General features: G+C 42.9%; 1 protein-coding gene across 2 annotated transcripts in view; it reads left to right on the top strand.

The window, feature by feature from the left end:
• NUP214 (nucleoporin 214) overlaps window positions 1–26338 on the top strand; it is a 112066-nt gene that overhangs the window by 65087 nt on the left and 20641 nt on the right. For both annotated transcript variants that reach the window (XM_025359241.1, XM_025359240.1), the window contains exons 26-30: window positions 463–541; window positions 4091–4175; window positions 7349–7410; window positions 9323–11122; window positions 13553–13623. In XM_025359241.1, the coding sequence (XP_025215026.1) occupies window positions 463–541; window positions 4091–4175; window positions 7349–7410; window positions 9323–11122; window positions 13553–13623 (2097 nt within the window). The remainder of the gene's footprint in view (window positions 1–462; window positions 542–4090; window positions 4176–7348; window positions 7411–9322; window positions 11123–13552; window positions 13624–26338) is intronic.

Here is a 26338-nt window from a genome sequence, read left to right as displayed (position 1 = left end):
GCTGGAGTGAAGTGGCATGATCTCGGCTCACTGCAAGCTCCGCCTCCCGGGTTCATGCCATTCTCCTGCCTCAGCCTCCTGAGTAGCTGGGACTACAGGCGCCTGCCACCACGCCTGGCTAATTTTTTGTATTTTTAGTAGAGACGGGGTTTCACCATGTTAGCCAGGATGGTCTCGATCTCCTGACCTTGTGATCTGCCCGCCTTGGCTTCCTAAAGTGCTGGGATTACAGGCATGAGCCACCACGCCCAGCCTGTTTTCATCCTTTAATATGATCTTACACATGGTTAACTTAAATTGAGACCTTTTTTTTTGTTTCCTTTCTTTTTCTTTTTGGTAATTTAACTAAAAGTGTGCTTGCTTATTTTAAATTACATTTTTATGTTTACATTTTGCATATTTCTTTGTTACAAAGGATGGTTAGTGGTTTAACATAAACATTTTGCTTGTATTCTGTTATAGGGGTCTCTAATAAATTCCCTTAAGCCATCTGGGCCTACACCAGTATCCGGTCAGTTACCATCTGGTGACAAAGCTTCAGGTCAGTTTACCTTTTTGTTTTCTTGAAAATAAAGGTGAAAGAAGCACTTCACAATAGGGGTTATTGTTCTAGATCACTGAAACAGTTGCCATAGGAAACAGGAGTCACATTTGATGAGATTGGGAGCATTTAGGGTAGTATGACTATAGACAAGAGATCATACTTGAAAGACTTCATTCAGCTAATGAAAAATTTCTAGAAAATTAGTATGCCCTTCAGTGGCTACGTAGACTTCTGAAATTTTGAGGTTAGTTTGAAAGATGATAGAGCAATAGGAGAAAAACCTCCCTTTAAATTCTTTTCCTAAAATGGAGCAATAGTATTATCTTTTTCTTCCTTGCTGGATGATCACAGTTGAGAGCGGAATGGATCAAAATGCTAAACGCTATTTCTTCCACTCAAAGGAATTAAAAATTCTGTTGGTCCACAGTGCCAATTCAAAAACCTGTAAGGTAGAGAAAGTAAAACAGATTTGTAAGATCTCAGTGTATATAATGAGTCCCTATTATGAGATTTTATGGCTTCACATAACTTCTCCTACACTCACTCAAACATAATTATTCTTAATTTGGTTTTCACAGTAACCATGAGTGTTTTGACCAGACACTTTGTCCAAGTGTCATTGCCCAAACCAACTTGATGCAGAATGTGGGTCTTCCTCAGTGTCCCCTTTTGTTGGCTCCTTTATTATAGGCTACTTAATTTGGTATGTATTACTTCTTGCTGCAAGGGTCTTGTGCTGTCTGCAGTACTGAATTTTTACAACACTCTGGATGGATTCTGGCGTTTGTTTCAGTCATGCTCTTAAGTGGGCCTTCAAGCAAATTCTGTTAGAAATTGAACTTCAGGCCGGGCGCGGTGGCTCAAGCCTGTAATCCCAGCACTTTGGGAGGCCGAGACGGGTGGATCACGAGGTCAGGAGATCGAGACCATCCTGGCTAACACGGTGAAACTCCATCTCTACTAAAAAATACAAAAACTTGGCCGGGCGCGTTGGCTCAAGCCTGTAATCCCAGCACTTTGGGAGGCCGAGACGGGCGGATCATGAGGTCAGGAGATCGAGACCATCCTGGCTAACACGGTGAAACCCCCTCCTCTCTACTAAAAAAAAATACAAAAAACTAGCCGGGCGAGGTGGCGGGCGCCTGTAGTCCTAGCTACTCGGGAGGCTGAGGCAGGAGAATGGCGTAAACCCGGGAGGCGGAGCTTGCAGTGAGCTGAGATCCGGCCACTGCACTCCAGCCTGGGCGACAGAGTGAGACTCCGTCTCAAAAAAAAAAAAAAAAAAAAAAAAAAGGAAATTGAGCTTCATACATTAGCAGTCTGCCTCTCATAATCTCAGTCATACAATCATTCTGACTTTCTCTGTAATCCCAAACTTTGTGATTGGATACTGGGTTTACCTTTAGTAGCTATTCCTTGCAGAAGAAAGCCATTATTGCATAAGCCAGAGTTGTATTCTAGAATTCGGATTGATATGGAACCACAGTTAGTATCATGTACGCCTCACATGAGAAGGAGGTATCTAGCACTTCTCGACTGGGCCTAAAGCTTTATGTTAAAAGGAAAATTTTATAGTGGAATTGTCAAAGACTTGAATATTTTACAAAAAAGTTTTGAAAGATCATATACTCTTTTTTCAACGGCTTCATTGGAGAGGTTTTTGTCACTCTTGGAGTTAGAATCCAAGAAACCTAAGGAACTTTGCTTTATGCATGTCTAGGCAAGTAGTGTGACTTGCAAGAAATTTCCAAGATTCACCATTCAATGCTGATCATGAAGTCCTCTCTGTCATTATGAGGTGTTCACTTCTGTTTTCACTTGCCAGGTAATCAAGGTTTAGAAAATAACTTTTTTCTTTTGGTAGGAAAACTTCCCTGAAAGGTGCTATTTAAGAGTTTGCAAAAAGTTTCTTTTTGAAAAAGATCATTTCTAAAACCTCTAGAGAACAGTTCTCTTATTAATTAATAATGGAAATGCCTTCATTGTTTTTCTGGTTGTAAAACTATTACATGTCCAGAAAAAGTCTATGGTGTAGAGATATATAATGTAGAGTGTGAAAGCTGCCCTATAGATTCTGTATTCCAGAGATCATGATTTCATGTATATCTCTTGAGGTTACTTCATTGTTTTTTAAAGAAAAATATCCTATGTACTACATATCCTATATATATTGATTTTGTAACTTATTTCCCCTTCTCTGCCCCCTCTTACAATAAATGTCTTTGTCTCTCCAGGTATGATACAGATCCACCGTACTCATTTTAAGAGCTGTCCACAACCTCACTGTGTAGTTACACCCTATTAAATTTAACTAGTACTCTGATGATTTAGATTGTGATTTTTCATCCCATACACTTTACATCATATACCAGTAGTTTTAAAAATATTTGTACTACTATCTACCCTGTGTTTGTTTATTTTAGAAGGATTTTTTTTTTCTTGTTGTTTGGTTTAGTTTCATTTGATTTGGGCTTTTTAAATACAGTTTTCCTCTCCCCTTTCCCCCTTTTAAAGTGGAGCAAGGCTGGGCGTGGTAGCTCATGCCTGTAATCCTAGCACTTTGGGAGGCCAAGACGGGCGGATCACCTGAGGTCAGGAATTCGAGACCAGCCTGGCCAACATGATGAAACCCTGTCTCTACTAAAAAAAAAAAAAAGTACAAAAATTAGCTGGGCATGGTGGTGCATGCCTATAGTTCCAGCTGCTTGGGAGGCTGAGGCAGGAGAATCGCTTGAACCTGGGAGGTGGAGATTGCAGTGAGCCAAGATTGCGCCACTGCACTCCAGGCTGGGAAACAGAGCGAGACTCTGTCTCTAAATAAATAAATAAATAAAGTAGAGCAGCAGGGAAAAGACTGAAGATTGTCCCCAAACTCTAAGTAAGTAGTTAGAGTGAAATTGAACATGGGTAGAATGATGGATTGCACTTTTAACCTTCTTGCATGTCTCTATATTATAGCAATCATGTCTTACATCTGTAATTTTAAAAAAAGAGCACGATTATTTGCTAAATACCAACAAAATCTATGGAAAATGCAGAAATGTATATAGAAGTAAACAGCCTTAAAGTCACTACTCACAAATATTTAGCTTATGAACCTATTTCTCTTTTGGACTTTTGTCCTTCAGCATAGATTAATTTCAAATAATTATAAAGCTACATTATATATAGTTTTATTTACTTTTGTGGGGAGGGGGGTTAGCCTCACATTATAAGCATTTTCTCCTACCATTGAAATATATAAGAATGTACTTTTAAAACTGTACATTTAAACTGTACTGGAATTATCTTGATATATTTTCTGTAAATGAGAGGATGGCACGCCTTAGACTGGAATTAATATTGACAGAGCCACAGAGCAATTTCAGAGACCTCGAGCACAAGTGAGGCAATGTGCTCACTCCCCATGGCCACTGACGTGTCACAGAAGGCACATGCAGTGCTAAGCAGCACCACACAGGCTGAGCTACAGGGAATTATACCCTGGAACAGTGCTTCTGTCTTTTTGTAATATTCTTTTTTTTTTTTTTTCCTCCATAATTTCAGGGACAGCCAAGATAGAAACAGCTGTGACTTCGACTCCATCCGCTTCTGGGCAGTTCAGCAAGCCTTTCTCATTTTCTTCATCAGGGTCAGTAATGAACTTAAGTTTTATGGCAGATTACTAACAATTAGCTTCCCCAAATCTTACAATTGTAGATATATTTATATACTTATTAAATGTGTATGAACCCAGAGTTCTTACCACGGCAGTAATACATCTGATGGTAGTGGCAGTAGCTTAATGTTCTCATGTAAATCAGTTTTCCCTTTGCAATTCAAGTTAATACATATTTGTTACATATTTGTGTGTCTGTTTTGTTTTTTAGCCTAAGCCTCATTTTCTTTGGGTAGTGAGTCTGCTAAATTCTGTAGTTCATTTAGTTTGTCACACTGAGGTGTTTCCATTCTGACACCATTTTGGGGACTAGATGTGACATTCAAATTGGCTTTGCTGGACAAACATGGTGGCTCATGCCTATAATCCTAGTGCTTTGGGAGGCCAAGGTGGGGGAATTGCTTGAGGCCAGAAATTGGAGACTGACCTGGGCAAAATGCGAGACCTCATCTCTACAAAAAAATTGAAAAATTAACCAGGTGCGGTGGTTCACTCCTATAGTCCCAGCCACTTGGGAGGCTGAGGTGGGAGGATCCCTCGAGCCCAGGAGTTCGAGATTACAACAGAGTGAAACCCCATCTTCAAAAAAAAAACAAAAAAAAAGCACGGTGACTCACGCCTATAATCCCAGCACTTTGGGAGGCAGAGGCAGGAGGATCACAAGGTCAGCAGATGGAGACCATCCTGGCTAACACGGTGAAACCCTGTCTCTACTAAAAATACAAAAAATTAGCTGGGCTATAGTCCCAGCTACTGGGAAGGCTGAGGCAGAAGAATGGTGAACCCGGGTGGCAGAGCTTGCAGTGAGCCGAGATCGCACCACTGCACTCCAGCCTGGGTGACAGAGCGAGACTCCGTCTCAAAAAAAAAATATATATATATACACACACACACACACACACACACTGAACTTCTTAGAGAATGTAATGAAAGACAATAGATAATAGGCATTGGAAATTTGAGATTTTATATAGATGTGGAGGAATCTGTTTCCATTTCTAATTTTAAAAAAACAACGATGGCTATACTTGTAAAGTTGAATTGTTTTTAAAAAATGAAAGAATCTTCTAAACCTCATTTCAAGATGAGCCTTTGTTAAGGTGCCTGTTCTCTGTGCTACGAGCACTCATGTTGAAACCTGTGTGAGCTGCTGAAGCATTCTCTTCCCTGCAGTGATGGGGTTAGACTCTGTGGAACTGAGATCAAAATGTGTCAAAAGGATTTTTTGCCATTGAAGTATTGTGCATTCAGTTCCATTAGAAAAGCCTCTTAAGTTCTTCAGTTTATGCTTTTGTAACTGGGATCATGTTAACCAGTCTCTTTTTCCTGATTTTAATATATTGGGTGTCCTTCAGCCTAAGGAGAAAAGAGGGTATTAGAATATTATTTGAGGGGGAAAGTAATATGTATATATTTTTCTTTATTATAAATCATTATGTTTTATATTTCCCAAAGGTAATTTGAAGCAAATTTTAAAGAGAAGGTCAATGCCAAGAATTATTACATCCTTTACAGATGGCTAATAATCAGTATTTACTTCCATGAAATGATATTCTTCTTTCTTTTTTTTTTTTCTTTTTTTCTTTTTTTGATTTTGAGGCAGTCTCACTCCATCACCCTGGTTGGAGCACAGTGGTGAGATCTTGGCTCACTGTAGTCTTCACCTCCCAGGTTCAAGTGATTCTCTTGCCCCACCCTCCCAAGTAGCTGGGATTACAGGTGTGTACCACCACGCCCAGCTAATTTTTGTGTAATAGAGATGGGGTTTTTTCATGTTGGCCAGACTGGTCTTGAACTCCTGGCCTCAAGTGATCCACCCGCCTCAGCCTCCCAAAGTGGTGGGATTGTAGGCGTGAGCCACTGCACCTGGCCCTCTTCCCATTTTTAAAATAACCCAGAAAAGGTAGGGTCATTGAATCAATGGCTTGACACTGTTAGATAAAATTTCTTCACAAAGAAATGTTGTGTTTTGTTTTATTTTTAATATGATGGGCAAAAGTGTCTAAGTTAATACATTATTTAGTATATTTGATGTGCTTGGTCTCTTACATTTTAAAGCTAGTTTAAAATCTGCAATTTGAAGTGTGTGTGTGTGTGTGTGTGTGACAGAGCAAGATTCTGTCACCCCCCCCAAAAAAAAAAAAAGTACAGTGGCACAATCGTGGCTCACTACAACCTCCGCCTCCAGGATTGATTAGCCCCCCTCGTAACTGGGACTACTGGGACCACAGCTGGCTGATTTTTTTTTTTTTAATTTTTGGGTTTTAGTTTTTGGGGGTTTTTGTTGTTTTTGTTTGGTTTTGGGGTTTTTTTTTGTTTTTTTTGGAGAAACAGGGTTTCACTATGTTGCCCAGGCTGGTCTCAAACTCCTGGGCTCAAAGGATTCACCTGCCTCAGCCTCTCAAAATGCTGGGATTACAGATGTGAGCCACCATGCCTGGCCTGAGATTTTATCACAGTGAATAATCTGTTCTGATTCACACTGGCGTGGGATGTTCTTCCTTAGCTATGGTGTCTTCACTTACAGGGTAAAGAAAACGTACAGAAGGAGAGAGGAGATGGTGAAAGGAGTCAGAAAGTTTTTGAACCAGATTTTCCTAGCCCTAAAACTCAGTTCTGTCAAAATGACTGAGATAGGGCTTCTGTTTCATTGTATCCATTGTTTTCCCTAGCAGTGTGGGACTCTCTGACATGCTTGTTGGTTTTGGAGGGGTTCTGAGAGGCTCTTCCTAGTCTAAGTGCTTTTGTCTCGCCAGACCTTCCTTCTGTCCTCTCACTTAACAGACCATCTGCTCCGGCCACTATTCCCACATGCACATTTGTCATGTTTCTCTACTGCTGCAGCTTTGCTCATCTTGCAAGAAGTCCCCACACAAACTTCTGCTACAGAAAGCCCAGCCATCCCCCAAGGGGCTCTCAACTGCTATCCATATCGTATCTCACCCACAAACTGCTTCTCTCTGCTTAGAGATCGTAGAGTCGCCTTACTGCTTCTAAGATAGGTGCTTTGACTCTGTTGTCGTTTATCTTCTAGATTGTAAATTCCTGAGGGCGGTTTGTATGAATGAATGATAAAATGGAATATTAAGAGGGTAATATTGTGCCTTGGTTTGTTCCTTTTTAATTTCTCTTTTTCTACTTGTTAGGACTGGCTTTAATTTTGGGATAATCACACCAACACCGTCTTCTAATTTCAGTGCTGCACAAGGTACAGACTGTGTGTTCAGTAGCATTACTCATGTGTTTTCTCTAAACAAGTACAGGTTATTTTTGCCCAGATGTTAGTATTTGACTTGTTCCTGAGTCTTACAGTATCTGCAATAAGTTCAGTGTTGATAATGTGCATTAGAAATATGCTTAATTCAAGAAACTGATGTGAACGATTTCTATTTTTATAATTAAGGACAAGGAAAGGATTTGCTTCTGGAAAATCAGGGCTGTGCTTTAACATTTAAATGCTAATATGTGAAATAAAATTTCTCCATTTTTTTATCTGTAATTTAAAATTTCATCAATTTATAGGGTGATTCTGTAGGGCAAGATAGACATAGTAATAGATAGACTGTAGAAATGAAAGACCAAACTCATTTTTTTCCTTGATAACATACTAGCAAATGCACTGATCCCATGCATGTTGTTAAAAATCCATCAATAGGCTGGGCACGGTGGCTCACGCCTGTAACCCCAACGTCTGGGGAGACCGAGGTGAGCGGATCACCTGAGGTCAGGAGTTCAAGACCAGCCTGACCAACATGGAGAAACCCCATCTCTACTAAAAATACATTAGCTGGCCATGGTGGCGCATACCTATAATCCCAGCTACTCAGGAGGCTGAGACAGGAGAATCACTTGAGAGAGGCGAGGTTGCAGTGAGCCAAGATTGTGCCATTACACTCCAGTCTGGGCAACAAGAGTGAAACTCTGTCCCAAAAAAAAAAAAAAAAAAAAAAAAAAAATCCATCAGTAGCATGTTTTTAATATTTAAAAGAATTTGAAGACCTGTAAAGAAACCAGATCTATTTGTTAAGTGCCTTTCAGTTATCCATTTATAATTAAGTCTTTTATTTTATTTATGTATTTTGAGATGGAGTTTCACTTTTGTCATCCAGGCTGGAGTGTAATGCCGCGATCACAGTTCACTGCCACCTCCACCTCCCAGGTTCCAGCTATTCTCCTGCCTCAGCCTCCCGAGTAGCTGGGATTACAGGTGCCCGCCACCACACCCGGCTAATTTTTGTATTTTTAGTAGAGACAGGGTTTCACCATGTTGATCAGGCTGGTCTCGAACTCCTGACCTTGTGATCCACCTGCCTTGACCTCCCAAAGTGCTGGGATTACAGGTGTGAGCCACCACACCCGGCGTCGTTACTCTTTTATTTATTAATCACTGTTGTTTGACCAGGCCTTATGGGTGCTTTACCCATATTTCATGCAATCTTTGTAACAGCTCTCTGAGGGTAGGTACTGTAATGATCTGGATTTTCCAAATGGGGGAATTGAGGCTCAGAGAGGTAAAGCAACCTTTCCAGATTCACACAACCAGCAAGTGGCAGAGTGCGTAGCTCCAGAGCCCATGTCCTTGACCACCAGACTGTACTGCCTCTGTCAAATAGCTGACTTAGTAGAGCACTAATAAGTAGCCATTAATTGTACATAAAAATTATTTTCTATCTGACACTTTATTTACCCGTAAAAATGAAGGAAGAACTTCCATTTCAAATCAAGTCCTGGTCTATCAGGAGGTCCACAGGCTAGTGCTGTGCCGAGGATGTTATTAAGGAAAGCACACAGCTAGGGTAAATTAAGGGAAGAGGCCTTTTCATTTCTCTTTGGGATAATATGTTAATTTCACATATTCTAGATATTTTGTATTTGTTGTGATTTAATGGTCATAAAAAGATATTTTTTCCTTTTCACCAGAGGTGAAAAGGCAACTCAGAGCTGATGTTTGTGTGGAGAAGCATACATTCCACCTCCTTAGAGAAAGCTGCTGTGAGAACAAGGCACCCTGACTCTGTACAGGGAAGAGAGAAACTTTGGCTTAGAAATACAATCAATGGAAATGTAATGGGTCATCTTTGCTAAATCCAACCCATTTTCTAATTTCTTTTTCTTGCTAGGGGCAACACCCTCCACTAAAGAGTCAAGCCAGCCGGACGCATTCTCATTTGGTGGGGGCAGCAAACCTTCTTATGAGGCCATTCCTGAAAGCTCACCTCCCTCAGGAATCACATCCGCATCAAACACCACCCCAGGAGAACCTGCCGCATCTAGCAGCAGACCTGTGGCACCTTCTGGAACTGCTCTTTCCACCACCTCTAGTAAGCTGGAAACCCCACCGTCCAAGTTGGGAGAGCTTCTGTTTCCAAGTTCTTTGGCTGGAGAGACTCTGGGAAGTTTTTCAGGACTGCGGGTTGGCCAAGCAGATGATTCTACAAAGCCAACCAATAAGGCTTCATCCACAAGCCTAACTAGTACCCAGCCAACCAAGACGTCAGGCGTGCCCTCAGGGTTTAATTTTACTGCCCCCTCAGTGTTAGGGAAGCACACGGAACCCCCTGTGACCTCCTCTGCAACCACCACCACAGTAGCACCACCAGCAGCCACCAGCACTTCCTCAACTGGCGTTTTTGGCAGTCTGCCAGTCACCAGTGCAGGATCCTCTGGGGTCATCAGTTTTGGTGGGACATCTCTAAGTGGTGGCAAGACTAGTTTTTCATTTGGAAGCCAACAGACCAATAGCACAGTGCCCCAATCTGCCCCACCGCCAACTACAGCTGCCACTCCCCTTCCAACATCATTCCCCACATTGTCATTCGGTAGCCTTCTGAGTTCAGCAACTACTCCCTCCCTGCCTATGTCCTCTGGCAGAAGCACAGAAGAGGCCACTTCATCAGCTTTGCCTGAGAAGCCAGGCGACAGTGAGGTCTCAGCATCAGCAACCTCACTTCTAGAGGAACAACAGTCAGCCCAGCTTCCCCAGGCTCCTCTGCAAACTCCTGACTCTGTTAAAAAAGAACCTGTTCTTGCCCAGCCTGCCGTCAGCAACTCTGGCACTGCAGCATCTAGTACTGGTCTTGTAGCACTCTCTGCAGAGGCTACCCCAGCCACCACCGGGGTCCCTGATGTCAGGACGGAGGCAGTACCACCTGCTTCCTCCTTTTCTGTGCCTGGGCAGACTGCTGTCACAGCAGCTGCTATCTCAAGTGCAGGCCCTGTGGCCGTCGAAACATCAAGCGCCCCCACAGCCCCCAGCACCACATCCATTGTTGCTCCCAGCCCATCTGCAGAGGCAGCAGCATTTGGTACCGTCACTTCTGGCTCATCAGTCTTTGCTCAGCCCCCTGCTGCCAGTTCTAGCTCAGCTTTCAGCCAGCTCACCAACAACACAGCCACTGCCCCCTCTGCCACACCCGTGTTTGGGCAGGTGGCAGCCAGCACTGCACCAAGCCTGTTTGGGCAGCAGACTGGTAGCACAGCCAGCACAGCAGCTGCCACACCACAGGTCAGCAGCTCAGGGTTTAGCAGCCCAGCTTTTGGCACCACAGCCCCAGGGGTCTTTGGACAGACAGCCTTTGGGCAGGCCTCAGTCTTTGGGCAGTCAGCGAGCAGTGCTGCAAGTGGTTTTTCCTTCAGTCAGCCTGGGTTCACTTCCGTGCCTGCCTTCGGTCAGCCTGCTTCCTCCACCCCCACATCCACCAGTGGAAGTGTCTTTGGTGCCGCCTCAAGTACCAGTAGCTCCAGTTCCTTCTCATTTGGACAGTCTTCTGCCAACACAGGAGGGGGGCTGTTTGGCCAAAGCAACCCTCCTGCTTTTGGGCAGACTCCTGGCTTTGGACAGGGAGGCTCTGTATTTGGTGGTACCTCAGCTGCCACCACAACAGCGGCATCCTCTGGTTTCAGCTTTTGTCAAGCTTCAGGTAAGAATTTGTGGAAGCTTTTTACTTTGTTTCCCTCTCTGCTGTTTGAAACATTAGCAACAGACCCCTATTACTTTTGTAATTAAAAGAAAGGGGAGACTTGAAACGCAAAAATAATCTGTAGGTTAAAGAAGACAGTTTGGAGTACATGTGGTCTCAGGAACTTGTTTGGCCTAATTGGCTGGATCCATTACAGCTTAATGCAGCTCCAGTTTTGCTTCTTAGCAAATTGTCCACTCTGCAAGCCACCAGAGTGCCAGTTTCATGGGGGAAAAAACAAGCATCTTTAGTTGAGGTCCTGGCAAGTAATTTAATGACCAATAAATAGGAAATTTCAAATTTGGAAGGCACTTTAGAGATCATTATACCCAAAGCTGTCAAGCCTCAAGGAGACTGCTCTAATGTCAGATAGGATAGTGCCGGTGGAACCAGCAGGAGAGTCCAAGTATCATCATAGTCCACCACCTTGCCAGTGTTTTCTGTCCCCTCCGACACCATCTTTCTTGCTGTAATCGCAGTCACTGACATTTGATTTGGGTTTTTTTTCTATTTTCAATGTTGTGACTTTTTGTAAAAACTACAGTTTATTGTTTTTGACAGTGAAACCTAGTTCTTCACTATTGCATTTTCCATTTTAGCAGCTGCTTTTACTTCTAAAAGTTATCAATAAGCAAGGCAATTTGAAAATCTGTCCTGAGATTTGCTTTCTGATAGTTATCTTGTGAAAGGTAATTCTTCAGCAGTAGACTCTAGGAGAAAAGCAAGGATCAATGATTTCATTGTGGGCAAGATTACTAGTAACTGCTAATTCATTATTCGATGATAACTTGAAAATGGCTCATAATTTATTAGAAAGGAAACATTTTCCTTTCTTCAACAAATGTTTGTTACACTCCTCCTAAATTCAGCTATAAGGACATGGTGTTGAAAAGACAGACACAGTTTTGAGACCCACCCAATGCCCTGTGAAGAGGCCAGAGGGCCGCTGAATGATGGGAAATGTGCTGACTTCGTCCAGAAAATGGGCAAGGAGAAGGCCCTGTGAGTCTTAAAAGAGAGAAGGACGTGTAACACAGTCTGTATCACTACTGCTCCATTTGCTCTGCAGTCAGAACTTGAGAAGACCTCATGCACAGGCATGGTCATACTATTTCAACAAATTCAGAACCCAAGGAGGAATCTTCTTTCATTTAGTATCTGTGTGGAAAGGTATCTGAGCTGTCTACTTCAGCCCTAGTTGAGGAATTGAGTCTTGTCCAAGCTCACCTACCCGATCAGTGACAGAAATAAGAATAGAGGCCGGGCATGGTGGCTCACGCCTGTAATCCCAGTACTTTGGGAGGCCGAGGCAGGGGGATCACTTGAGGTCAGGAGTTTGAGACCAGCCTGACCAACATGGAGAAGCCCCTTCTCTACTAAAAATACAAAATTAGCTGGGCGTGGTGGCAGGCGCCTGTAGTCCCAGCTACTTGGGAGGCTGAGGCAGGAGAATCGCTTGAACCTGGGAGGTGGAGGTTGCAGTGAACCGAGATCGCGCCACTGCACTCCAGCCTGGGCAATAGAGCAAGACTCTGTCTCCAAAAAAAAAAAAAAAAAAAAAAGAAATGAGAATAAAACTCCTGCCTTCTCACTCCTTGTCTGGAGCTCTTTTGTTGAATAGTTCTACCTCATCTTCCCAGGCCCTGTTCAGCTCAGCACTTCAACCATGTTATGCCATCTGGAAGAAAGATAAGCTACCCTGAAAGAATGTGGTATTTGAGATTCAGAAGAAACCGAGGAGTAGAAATATTCATAATATTAAGTCAGTCATTAGAAAGAATTTCTGGTCACTGAAAGTCTGAGCATAAGCTTTCCTTAGCCCCCATCCACTTGGAGTTTGGTAGGAGAGGATTCATTCCCCAGGGCTTTAGAACTTGCACTACTTTAAAATGTTAGCAATGAAAAAAGGGTCTTTAAAGTATTTGCTCAGAATTTTCTCCAGACTAGATGGGGAAACATTTTATTCATAAGTTAATTTATTATGGGCTATCTTAGCACACCTGAATGTCATTTAAAAAGAAACAAACTTAGGCTGGGTGTGGTGGCTCACACCTGTAATCCCAGCACTTTGGGAGGCCAAGGCTACGGGTAGATCATGAGGTCAAGCGATCAAGACCATCCTGGCCAACATGGAGAAACCCTGTCTCTACTAAAAATACAAAAATTAGCTGGGCATGGTGGCGCACACCTGTAGTCCCAGCTACTCAGGAGGCTGAGGCAGAAGAATCACTTGAACCCGGGACGCGGAGGTTGCAGCGAGCCAAGATCGCACCATTGCACTCCGGCCTGGCGACAGAGTGAGACTGTGCCTCAAAAAAAAAAAAAAAACTTTAATGTTTTAAAAGACTCATCCAATCCAAATTGAATTTTTGTTTTCTTTGTATTTTACAGGTTTTGGGTCTAGTAATACTGGTTCTGTGTTTGGTCAAGCAGCCAGTACTGGTGGAACAGTCTTTGGCCAGGTAAAATATGCATTTGTCTTCATTCATGTCAACATGTATCAAACCCATTCAGCTTTCTTCACTGTTATATAATCAGTTCATGTTGTATATCTAAATCCAGCAAATAGCCATGTGTGGTTCTTAAGCTGTACTCCCTTCAACTGCCTTGGAGATGCAGGAGCCTCAGCCTCTGATTAAAGAGGATCACTAGAATTTTGATCCTCCTTCCACAGTCTTCTGGGAAAGTATTTTGAAAGCACATTGCCTGATTCCTTTTTTCTTTAGATACAGGATCTTGCTATGTTGCCCAGGCTGTAGTACAGTGGCACAGTCACAGCTCACTCTAGCCATAAACTCCTGGGCTCAAGCAATCCTCCTGCCTCAGCATCCCCAGTAGCTAGGATTATATGCATGCGCCATAACACCCAACTAATTTTTTATTTTTGTAGAGATACAGTCTCACTATGTTGGCCAGGCTGGTCTCAAACTCCTGGCCTCAAGCGATCCTCGTGCAAGGGGATTACAGGCGTGAACTGACACGCCTGGCCACATTGCATGATTTCTATCAGTCCCCTGCATGTTAGGCCAAGGGTTGACAAACTACAGTCTGAGGGCTAAATATACCGTTTGGCTTTTTTGGGGTTCATTGTTTAACTTCTTTAAGAATGGTGTGTGTGTGTGTGTGTATTTTTTTTTTTTTTTTTTTTTTGGAGGCAGGGTCTAACTCTGTTGCCCAGGCTGGAGGACAATGGTGCAGTCTTGGCTGACTGCAGCCTCCACCTCCCAGGCTCAAGTCATCCTCCCACCTCAGTCTCCCAAGTAGCTGGGACTACAGGCTTGTGCCACCACACCCAGCTATTTTTTTTTTTTTCTTTTTGTATTTTTGGTTGAGACAGGGTTTTCCCATGTTGCCCAGGCTGGTCTGGTCTCTTAACTCCTGAGCTCAGGGTGATCTACCCGCCTTGGCCTCCCAAAGTGCTGGGATTACAGGCGTGAGCCACTGTCCCTGGCCAGTTTTTATATTTTTAAGTGGTTGTTTAAAAAGAAAAAAGAGGAAGAAAGTTTGGCAACCTATACGTCCCCTTTGCTAAGCTCTATGTAGCCGGGAGACTCCCTTTGGTGAACTGAGCTGTTTGATGTTATGTAGCTAGCAGTTATCTATGTGCCAGGCATAATTTTAAGTCTTTTATACCAATTAATTCATGTAAGCGTCACAGCACCTCCATAAGATAGGCGAGATTGTTATCGCCATTTAAGAGATGAGGACACTGAAGGCCCAGAGGGGTTAAATTAACTGTTACATCAGACACCAGCTACATTGAGATCATTTAGATCATAGTAACCTCCTAAGGAGCCCTTATGAAGAAAGATACTACCCTGATTTATCAGAAAGGATTGTGACTTTCTGAAGGTAGAATTTGTATTAGTCAAGGAGTTAATAAAGTGGTAGGCATAATATGCATCTTCAGAAAGAAATTTTCTTTATCATCTCTGTTTTCCTTTGAAGATAGGCTCTGCCCTAGTCCGTGATCTTTCTTAAGAGAGAAGTAGAACTTCTGATTTCCAGTTTCTGGTAGTAGAGGACTAAGTCATTCAGGGGAACCACGTTCCCTACTGAAAACTGCTAAAAAATGCTAGATAAAACATAAAAACCCCATTTTTAAAAGCACCAATAAACAAGGTATTTTACCAAGCCAAAAGGAAAATGGGAACCTAGAGAAGTAAAGTGGAGCCCACAAGTCAGTTGTGCCCTGACAGCATTTACTAACCTGAGAAAATGTGAATTTTCTATTTAATAACCCCTAAGGTGAAGGGACAAAAATCACCAACTAAGATATGCACAAAGTGGGGAGTCTAAAAGAGACCCTCCCACAATCAGCTGGGACTCCATGTTGACAGGTCTCAGCCCGTGACTAGACTGATACGGTTCCAGGGTGATGCTGCCTCCAGGTGTCTGGCAGAGGCAGCGCAGGCCCACCCTGAAGGAGAGGAACTTTACCTAGCCTTCGAATTACTCTTACAAGTAATTTCTGTCCCTAAATGAGACACACAAGGAAACCAGGAACTATGAGCAAGAGCCAGAATAAGCATCAGAAATTACCTTTGCACAGACTACCTAAACTATCAAGCAGCTGGGGCTTACAGAGTTTAGAAGACATCAAAGACAAACTTGAAAACACCAGTAAGGAACAGAAAATCATAAGAAGTGTCATAGCAGATTTGAAGAAGAACGAAATAGAATTTCTAGGAAAATATAATGATTAAACTCACGTTTAAACTCAGTGGCTCTATTTGGAGCAGATTAGACCTTCTGAAAGGAGTAGTGGCGCACTAGAACAGAATGTGGTAGTCAACGTTTCCAGCTTTGAGGGCTATGGATAGCCTCTGTCAGAAGCGCTCAATGCTGCCATTGTAGTGCAAAAGCAGCCATAGACAATATGTAAACGAATGAGCTTGATTGTGTTCAGTAAAGCTTTGTTTACAAAAACAGGCAGTGAGCTGGATTTGGCCCCTGAGCTGTAGTTTGCTGACCCAAGGGCTGAATTTGGCCCCCGAGCTGTAGTTTGCTCACCTAAGTAGAAGGTAGGTTAAGCTGAGTTATCTGGAATGCATCACAGAAAGCAAAATGAAAGACACAAAAGAGAAAAAATCCTGTGGGAAAAAATGCAACATACATTTAATCAGAGTCCCAGAAGGAGAAGAGAGAAAGAAACTTCTGAAACTATTTGATAATAGTAACCCACAGATTCAGAAGCCCAACAAGTGCCAAACGAGAATGCATAAAAGGAAACTGATTCTGAGACCTGTCCTAGTGATACTGCAGAACACCAAAGATAAAATATTAACAGCAACTGGAGAAAAAAGACAGATTATCTTTCTAGGGAGCCATAGGCAGACTGACAGCAGACTTTTCAGCAATGACCATGAAAGCCAGAACTGGCCACCTAGCATTTCTAAATCCAGCAAAAAATATCTAAAGAATGAAGAGAAATCAAGACTTTTTTTCATATAAGCCAGTACTGAAAGAATTTACATCTAGCAGACCTGACTCCAGCCTGGGCGACAGAGCGAGACTCCATCTCAGAAAACAAAAGAAATTCTAAGAGATATTATTTGGAAAGAAGGAAAATTTGACCTCACTAAAATTGTGGCCTTCTTAATTTTAGGGTAAAAGAAGCCATTAAATAGGAAAATTGTAGCCTATGTAACCAACAGTGTAATTATATTCAGAATATGTAAAGATTTCCTATAGTTCAAAAAGAAAAACAACTATACCCAAATTAAATTAAAAGGCTGACAGTACCAAGTATTGGTGAGGAAGAAGAGCAACTGGGAACTCATATATTGCTAGTGAGAGTGTAAATTCATATTAACCACTTTGGAAAACCATTTGGCAGTATCAAAACTAGATACAAAATCCCTCTTGGCCCAGCAAATCTACCCTGAATATGTAACCAACAGAAATGAGTGCCTTTGTTCACCAAAAGATATGGGTAAGAATGTTCACAGCAGAATATTCTTAATAGCTAAACACAGGAAACAGCCCAAATGCTTATGAGCTAAAGAATGGATAAATAAATTGTGGTATATTTATACAGCCAAATGCCACAGAGAAATGAAATAAAATGTACTGCTCCTATAACTGGCCTAGATTTGTTTTTTTGGGGTTTTTTTTGGTTTTTTTTGAGACAGAGTCTTATTCTATTGCCTAGGCTGGAGTGCGGTGGCATGGTCTTGGCTCACTGCAACCTCTGCCTGCCAGATTCAAGCAATTCTCTTGCCTCAGCCTCCTGAGTAGCTGAGATTACAGGCACCCACCACCACGCCCAGCTAATTTTTTTATTTTTAGTAGAGACGGGGTTTCGCCATGTTGACCAGGCTGACCTTGAACTCCTGACCTCAGGTGGTCTGCCCACCTGGACTTCCCGAAGTGCTAGGATTACAGGCGTGAGCCACCATGCCCAGCCTAAATTTGTTCTTTAAAGACAGTTGTGCACATATGTATCAGTATACAAGTGTATTCATAGCAACAGTGTTACAATAGCTTACAACTAGAAGCAGCCCAAATGTTTATCAACATTCATATGGGTAAGTAAATTTATATTATTCCACAATAGAATTTTTTTTTCTTTTTTTTATTTTTTTGAGACAGGGTTTTACTCCTGTCATCAAGGCTGGAGTGCAATGATGTGATCTCTCTACTCACTGCAACCCTCGCCTCCCAGGCTCAAGTGGTTCTCCTGCCTTAGCTACCCAAGTACCTGAGACTACAGGTGTACACACTGTGCCTGGCTAATTTTTTCTATTTTTTTGTAGAGACGGGGTTTCACATGTTGCCAAGGCTGCTGTTGAACTCCTGGACTTAAGCAGTCTGCCTGCCTCAGCCTCCCAAAGTGCTGAGATTACAGACATGAGACACTATATCCAGCCCTCTTTTCTTTTTTTTTTTGAGACAGGATCTCGCTCTGTCACCCAGGGTGGAGTGCAGTGGCACAGTCACAGGTAATTGCAGCCTTGATCTCCTGGGCTCAGGCAGTCTTCCTATTTCAGTCTCCAGAATAACTAGGTCCACAGATGCACCACCATGCCCAACTAATTTTTTCAATTTGTTGTAGAGAAGGGGTCTCACCATGTTACCTAGGCTGGTCTGGAACTCCTGGCCCAAGTGATCCTCCCACCTGGACCTCCCAAAGTGCTGATGAGATAACAGGCATAAGACACCATACCTGGTCTCATAGTAGAATATTATCCAGCTAGGAAAATGAGCAGATTTCAGCTACATGTATAACTGACAAGCACAATGTTGAACCACAGAAACAGAAAACATCACTGTGATAAACTCCATATTGTTACTTCCCCTTCCACTCCATATTCTTCCTCCACAGAAATTATGTTTGCAATTGGAAGGGCCAAAGATTGAAATCAAGGTTTTTTTCTATGATGGCAGGGGCCTTATTGTTTCTATTTATTGCTGCATCTCCAATGCTTAAGACTGTGTCTGGCACATGATAGGCATTGTGGAAATGAATGAACTTTCAGGTAGCAGAAGTATCCTCAGAAAACCCTAAAGATGCTAGACAGATTCTGGCTAGGATGTAAAAGGATATAGAAAACCTTCACTGCCATAATAACACCAAGAAAAAATCAGATAATATAGAAATCACACTTACTCTGGCAGTATTGGAATTATTTACTACTGTATAACAAATTGCCTCAAAACCTAGTAGCCTACAACAGCTACTTATTTATTATAGTCTTGGATTCTGTGGGTCATAACTTCGGATGTACTTAGTGGGGATGGCTTGTCTTCACAGTATCTGTGGTCTCAGCTGGAAGAAGGGAAGACTTGAGACGGGAGTCATCTGAAGGCTCACTCTGTCAGTGGTTGGCTTGGCTGTTGGCTCAGACCTTAACTGGAGCTGTTAGCTGAACACCTACATTTGGCCTGTGTAGCCTGGGCTCCCTCACAACATGGTGGCTAGGTTCCAAGGACGAACATTCCAAGAAAGCGGAAGAGCCATGCTGAAGCTGTATAACCTTTTATGACCTATCCTCAGAAGTCACAGAACATCACTTAGGTTGCATCCTCTTCATCAGGGCACTCACAAATTCCCATCCAGGTTCAAGAGGAGATATAGAGGCCACCTCTTGCTCTAGAAGAGCATATGGGACTAGAAGTAATGCTGTGATCATCTTTGGAAAATCTGTCATAATTGGACTATTGAAGAGTGGCAGAAAGCCTTGTTGAACTGATTTCCAGAGAGTGGAGCCCATCATAGGTGTGAGCACTGTGGCACAGCTGCTGCTAGGGGCAGATGCCAGGTCTGGGTTTGAGCAGGTAGTAGAGAGGCCTTGCCAAAGACTGAGAAAATGTACTGGCTGGAGAAGGAGCTGTTGGCAGTGATGGGGGCAAGCAAAATAAATGACCGGTAATTACATGAAAAGGTGATCAAATAGCATTAAACTAATGAGGGAAATGAAAATCAAAACCACAATTAGTTAAGATACCACTTCACATCCACTAGGATGGCTATCATTTAAAAAGTGAAAAATAAAAATAACCAGTGTTAGCAAGAATATGGAGAAATTAGAACCCTCATACATTGCTGGTGAGAATGCAGAATTGTGCAGCTACTATAGTTTGGTGGTTTCTCAAAAAGCTAAATGTAGTACTTCTAGCATATGACCCAGCAGTTCTACACTGGGGTAGAATGCCCAAAGCAATTGAAAAAAGGAGACTTGAACAAATACTTGCACATCAGTGTTCATTGCAGCATTATTCACAGTAGCCAAAAGGTAGAAACAACCCAAGTGTCAAACAGCAGATGAACGGATAAACAAAATGTGGTATATACAGTCAGTGGAGTATTGTTCAGCCATAAAAAGAAGTGAAGTTCTTGTCCGGGTGTGGTGGCTCACGCCTGTAATCCCAGCACTTTGGGAGGCTGAGGCAGGTGGATCATGAGGTCAAGAGATGGAGACCATCCTGGCCAACATGGTGAAACCCTGTCTCTACCAAAAACAAAAATTAGTGGGCATGGTGACGTGCGCTGGTAGTCCCAGCTACTCAGGAGGCTGAGGCAGGACAATCGCTTGAACCCAGGAGGCGGAGGTTGCAATGAGCCGAGATCATGCCACTGCACTCCGGCCTGGGCAACAGAGAGACTCCGTCTCAAGCAAACGAACGAATGAATGAATGAATGAATGAAGTTCTTGTTCATGCTACTTATAGATAAACTTTGAAAACCATATTCCTAGGCTGGGTGCAGTGGTGCACACCTGTGATCCTATCACTTTGGGAGGCCGGGGTGGTCAGATAGCTTGAGCTCAGGAGTGTTGAGACTAACATGGCAAAACTCTCATCTCTACAAAATAAAAGACCCACAAGTTAGCTAGACGTGGCAGTGCATGCCTATAGTCCCAACTACTAAAGAGGCTGAGGTGGGAGGATCACTTGAGCCCGGGAGGTCAAGGCTGCTGCAGTGAGCTGTGTTTGCATCACTGCACTCCAGCCTGGGTGACAAAGTGAGAACCCTGTCACAGTCAGTCAAATTTATTTATTTATTTAGCGATGGAATCTTGTTCTGTCACCCAGGCTGGAGTGCAGTAGCGCAGTCTCAGCTCACTGCAACCTCCGCCTCCCGGGTTCAATCGGTTCTCCCACCTCAGCCTCTTAAGTAGTAGCTGTGACTACAGGTGGTCACTGTCACACCTGGCTAATGTTTGTATTTTTAGTAGAGTTGGAGTTTCACCATGTTGAGCAGGCTGGTCCCAAACTCCTGACCTCAGGTGATCCACCCACCTCGGCCTCCCAAGGTGCTGGGATTACAGGCAGGAGCCACCACACCTGGCTTCAGTCAATCAGATTAAAAACTCAGATTGGGATCTGAAAGACTTATAAGTGCAACAATAATTTATTCAGCATACATATCCTCCAGCTCTCCCCCGCCAATCCTCCCCAACTTTTGCAAAGAAAAAGGAACTAAAGGCAGCACTAAAAAGTAGAAAGAACTAACAGGGTCTTACATTCTCTTGTTTTCTGTAACTATTCTTTGAAAGGTGATACTTCCTCCTGGCTCCCACCTCAGGTACTTGTAGACCAATAACCTAAAACCTAAGCGGAGACAATGTTGGGCTAACCAGAGGTGAGCTCAGTCTTCTTAAATCTGGGACTCAGGCCAGGCGCGGTGGCTCACGCCTGTAATCCCAGCACTTTGGGAGGCCGAGGCGGGAAGATCACAAGGTCAGGAGATCAAGACCATGGTGAAACCCCGTCTCTAATAAAAAATACAAAAATAAAAATAGCAGGGTGAGGTGGTGGATGCCTGTAGTCCCAGCTACTCAGGAGGCTGAGGCAGGAGAATGGCGTGAACCCAGGAGGCGGAGCTTGCAGTGAGATGAGATCCGGCCACTGCACTCCAGCCTGGGCAACAGAGCGAGACTCTGTCTCAAAAAAAAAAAAAGAAAAGAAAAACAGGGCTGGGCGTGGTGGCTCAAGCCTGTAATCCCAGCACTTTGGGAGGCCGAGACGGGCAGATCACGAGGTCAGGAGATCAAGACCATCCTGGCTAACCCGGCGAAACCCCGTCTCTACTAAAAAAACACAAAAAACTAGCCGGGCGAGGTGGCGGGCGCCTGTAGTCCCAGCTACTCAGGAGGCTGAGGCAGGAGAATGGCGTAAACCCGGGAGGCGGAGCTTACAGTGAGCTGAGATCCGGCCACTGCACTCCAGCCTGGGCAACAGAGTGAGACTCTGTCTCAAAAAAAAAAAAAAGAAAAACAGAAGTCTTTATCTGTGTTTGAAGTTTAAATCTAGTACGTGAAATTAAAAAAAATTAGGCTTAACAGCAGAGTGAATACTACAAAAGAACGGTGAACTCGAAGACATATCAATAGAAATTATCTAAAAGGAAGGTCAGAGAGATGGAAAAAAAAAATGGATAGAGCATTTCTGCTATCTATGCAACAATATCAGGCAGTCCAACATTTGTGTAATCAGAATCCTGGAAGGGTAAGAGACAGAATGGGTAGGATAAATTCACAAAAGAAGTGCAAAACTTATGCAATGAATACTATAAAACATTGTTGAAATTAATGACAACCTAAATAAATGAAAATACATACCATATTCATGGATCAGAAGACTCAACATTTTGTTAAGATGGAATACTTAGCTAGTAAATTGTAGAACCAGTGCTGAAACCAAAGTCTGTTCAGATTAATTTAATCATTCATATAGGAATTCATGGTGGGTAGGACAGGTGAAAGTGGCTGTGTTCATGGAGCTTCCATTAGATGGAGGGAGTCATCCTTTAATAAAACAGTATAATTTCAGATAGTGTTAAGTACTATGAAGAAATAAAGCATGATGTGATAATAATTGGGGAAGATGGTTTAGGTTAGATGGTCAGGAAATGCCTCTCTGAAAAAGTCTCATAAATGTCTCTTTTTCTTTTTACATTTTGTTTTCTTGAATTAGGACCAAATAAAGGCCACACATTGAGATTGCTTGCTATGTCTCTTAAGTCTCTTTATCTGTAGGTTCCCCTTTCACGTCTCCCTTTTGAATTTTTCCTGGTAGTTCAGTTGTTGAACAAAGCTGGTCACTTGTCCTGTGGCGTTTCCCATGATCTGGTTGCTGACTGCACAGCTTCCAAGTGAGCGCCATCTGTTGCGGGAAGTCAGGGACCCCGAACAGAGGGACCTGCTGAAGCCGTGACAGAAGAACATAAATTGTGAAGATTTCATGGACATTTATTAGTTCCCCAAATTAATACTTTTGTAATTTCTTACGCCTGTCTTTACTACAATCTCTGAACATAAATCGTGAAAATTTCATGGACATTTATCACTTCCCCAATCAATACTCTGGTGATTTCCTTTTTTTTTTTTTTTTTTTTGAGGCGGAGTCTTCACTCTGTCGCCCAGGCTGGAGTGCAGTGGCACCATCTTGGCTCACTGCAAGCTCCGCCTCTCGGGTTCGCGCCATTCTCCTGCCTCAGCCTCCCGAGTAGCTGGGACTACAGGCGCCCGCCACCGCGCCCAGCTAATTTTTTGTATTTTAGTAGAGACGGGGTTTCACCGTGTTAGCCAGGATGGTCTCGATCTCCTGACCTCGTGATCCGCTCACCTCGGCCTCCCAAAGTGCAGGGATTACAGGCGTGAGCCACCGCGCCCGGCCCAATACTCTTGTGATTTCCTATGCCTGTCTTTAATCTCTTAATCCCGTCATCTTCATAAGCTGAGGATGTATGTTGCCCCAGGACCCTGTGATGATTGCGTTATCTGCACAAATTATTTGTAGAGCATCTGTATTTGAACAATATAAAATCTGGGCATCCAAAAGGAACAGGATGGCTGCGATTTTCAGGGAACAAGGGAGATAACCACTGACCTGAGGGGCTGGACAGAACAGAGTCATGTTTCTCTTCTTACAAAAGCAAATAGGAGAAATATCACTGAATTCTTTTTCTCAGCAAGGAACAGCCCTGAGAAGGAGAATGCATTCCTAGGGGGAGGTCTCCAAAATGGCCACTCTAGGAGTGTCTGTCTTATACAGTTGTAGACAAGGGATGAAATAAGCCCTGGTCTCCCGTAGTGCCCCCAGGCTTATTAGGATTAGGAAATTCCCGCCTAGTAAATTTTAGACCTGTTATCTGCTCTCAAACCCTGTCTCCTGATAAGATGTTATCAATGATAATGCATGCCCAGTGGGACATGAAACTTCATCAGCAATTCTGATTTCATCCTGGTCCTGTGATCTCGCTCTGCTGCCATTTGCCTTGTGATATTTTATTGCCCTTGAAGCATGACCCTATTCGTACACCCCTCCCCTTTTGAAATCCATAAGAAAAACTTGCTGGTTTTGCGGCTCAGGGGGCATCACGGAACCTGCTGACATGTGATGTCTCCCCCGGACACCCAGCTTTAAAATTTCTCTCTTTAGTAGTCTTTCCCTTTATTTCTCAGACCAGCTGACACTTAGGGAAAATAGAAAAGAACCTACATTGAAATATTGGGGGCTGATTCCCCGATAACCATCCTCGACCCCTCTGTTACTTCCTCTGCAGTGGTGGTTGGGTCTAGAGACTTGAGGAGAGTCAAGTTGATTTTTTTTGGCAATATTGTTAAGTCTAGATCTTAAACACTTACTCCTTACTCCTTACACTATATTAAGGCATTATTGTTAAAATTTTCAGATATAATGGTCGTGTGGTGATGGTTTGTTTTATAGATTTATACAGGAAAATTAGTGGATGAAATGATATGTCTGAGATTTGCTCCACTGTAATAAAGGATAAGAAGTACTTGGGGGTAAAGACAAAATCTGACAGGCCATGAGTTGAGCATTATTGAATCTGGCTGATGGGTGTCTGGAGGGTTCATTATACTCTTCTGTCTGCTTTTTGTACAGTTTTTAGATTGTCCATAATTTTATGTTTTAAAGCCTATTATTTATCTCAAAATGAATGAAATTCTCCCTCACCCATTTATGAGGATGCAATAACTATCAATTCATGTTGACTTCAATAAAGTATATTAGTGATCGACTTCATTTTTATGGGAAGCTATTATTTATCAAATCACTTTTTTTTTTTTTTTTTGACGGAGTTTCGCTCTTGTTGACCAGACTGGAGTGCAGTGGCGCGATACTGCCTCACTGCAACCTCTGCCTCCCAGGTTCAAGCAATTCTCCTGCCTCAGCCTCCCAGGTAGCTGGGATTACAGGAATGCACCACCACGCCCAGCTAATTTTGTATTTTTAGTAGAGACAGGGTTTCTCCATGTTGGCCAGTCTAGTCTCGAACTCCCGACCTCAGGTGATCCGTCTGCCTTGGCCTCCCAAAGTGCTGGGATTATAGGTGTGAACCACTGCCCCCAACCTATCAAATCACATTTTAAAAATTAAGCTGAACCATTTGAGGTTTCTGAGCTTTATCAGGCAAGATGCTCATATACTGGCAGTTTTCTGTGTTTCAGCCTGATGCATGGTTGTCAGCTAAGGAGTCAGATACCTTCCACGTGCATGCATTCATTTTTAGGTTTTCTACCTTTCCGTGGCAGTTTACTAGTTATCAGAGCCATTTTTTGTTAGGACTGGATTGGATTCCTAGTTTTTAAATGGTTGTAGTGAATTGGTACTGTTTTGTTGTCGTTGTTGTTGTTGTTGTTAAGAAATTTAAAGGGGAAAAAAAAGAGACTAGGAAGTACATTAAGTATGTTGCCCTAAGACAGAAATTAGCTTGTTGTATTTGAGGCACAGAAGATATGTGTGACTGTCCTGAGTGAGGGGGAGGGTGATAAAAGATGATGTCAGAGCGGTGGACGGGGGACAGATCATGTAGGGCCTTCTGGAATTGGTAGACAGGAGCGAAATGATGTGACTGCATTGCAAGTAGTGCTCCAGCTGCTATGTAGACATAGACTGTAGTGGGAGCAAAAGACCAGCTAAGTTGTTGCATAGTCTGGGCAAAAGCTTGGGGTTAGGTGGTTCAGACCAGAGTAGAAAGGAGGGGATACCCTGGGGGGTAGGGGGTGTTTCAGAAGTGGCCCCTGGAGGTTCAACGAGTAGAGATTAAATGATTACTTAGAAAATACTTAGAAATGTGTCTAGCACATACAGAGTGCTTGAGTTTTGGTTCATTGTGGTTAAAACACTGAACAACCATTTTTTGAGCATGTAAGTCTGTTTCAGGCTCTGTTCTAAAGTATGTTACATTTCTTGGCTCATGTAATGCACTCGCCACCATGTTGAGGTGGGTAGTTTATTACCCCCATTTTACAGGAGGGAATCGATAACACCGCTCTGCTCTTGCAAGTTTCTGTGCACAGTGGCCCCTTTCTAAAGTCCATCTTATTCTGCATTCTCAGCCACAGAGAGATGACACTTAACTAATGTGAATGGCCCCTCAGATGTAACCCAGTTGTTCTTTAAGAACCAGCTTCCAGAGAAGTTAAGTGTCTGGGACCCGACATAGCCTCGAGTCAGCATTTGCCCCTGCACTAGCAGCATCTTCTGAGCGTGAGATTTGCGAACTTGGGCCGAATTCAGCTTTGGTCATCATTTCAACAATGAAGCTAATTTAAGCTTACTTCTGCAGCACTGGGAAAGTCATTATGAAATAAAAGCACACAAATTGAGAGAAAGACAGTGAAAATCACTTACCATCCATTACTGATGAGTTCAGCCAAACACTGGAGGAATCAGAATAAGTGGTGTTCATAATAGCTTGTA

This window comes from Theropithecus gelada, chromosome 15, assembly GCF_003255815.1.
Source record: "Theropithecus gelada isolate Dixy chromosome 15, Tgel_1.0, whole genome shotgun sequence".
Taxonomy (NCBI): domain Eukaryota; kingdom Metazoa; phylum Chordata; class Mammalia; order Primates; family Cercopithecidae; genus Theropithecus; species Theropithecus gelada.
The sequence above is the reverse complement of the archived record's forward strand: the minus strand, read 5'-3'. Positions and strand labels throughout refer to the sequence as shown.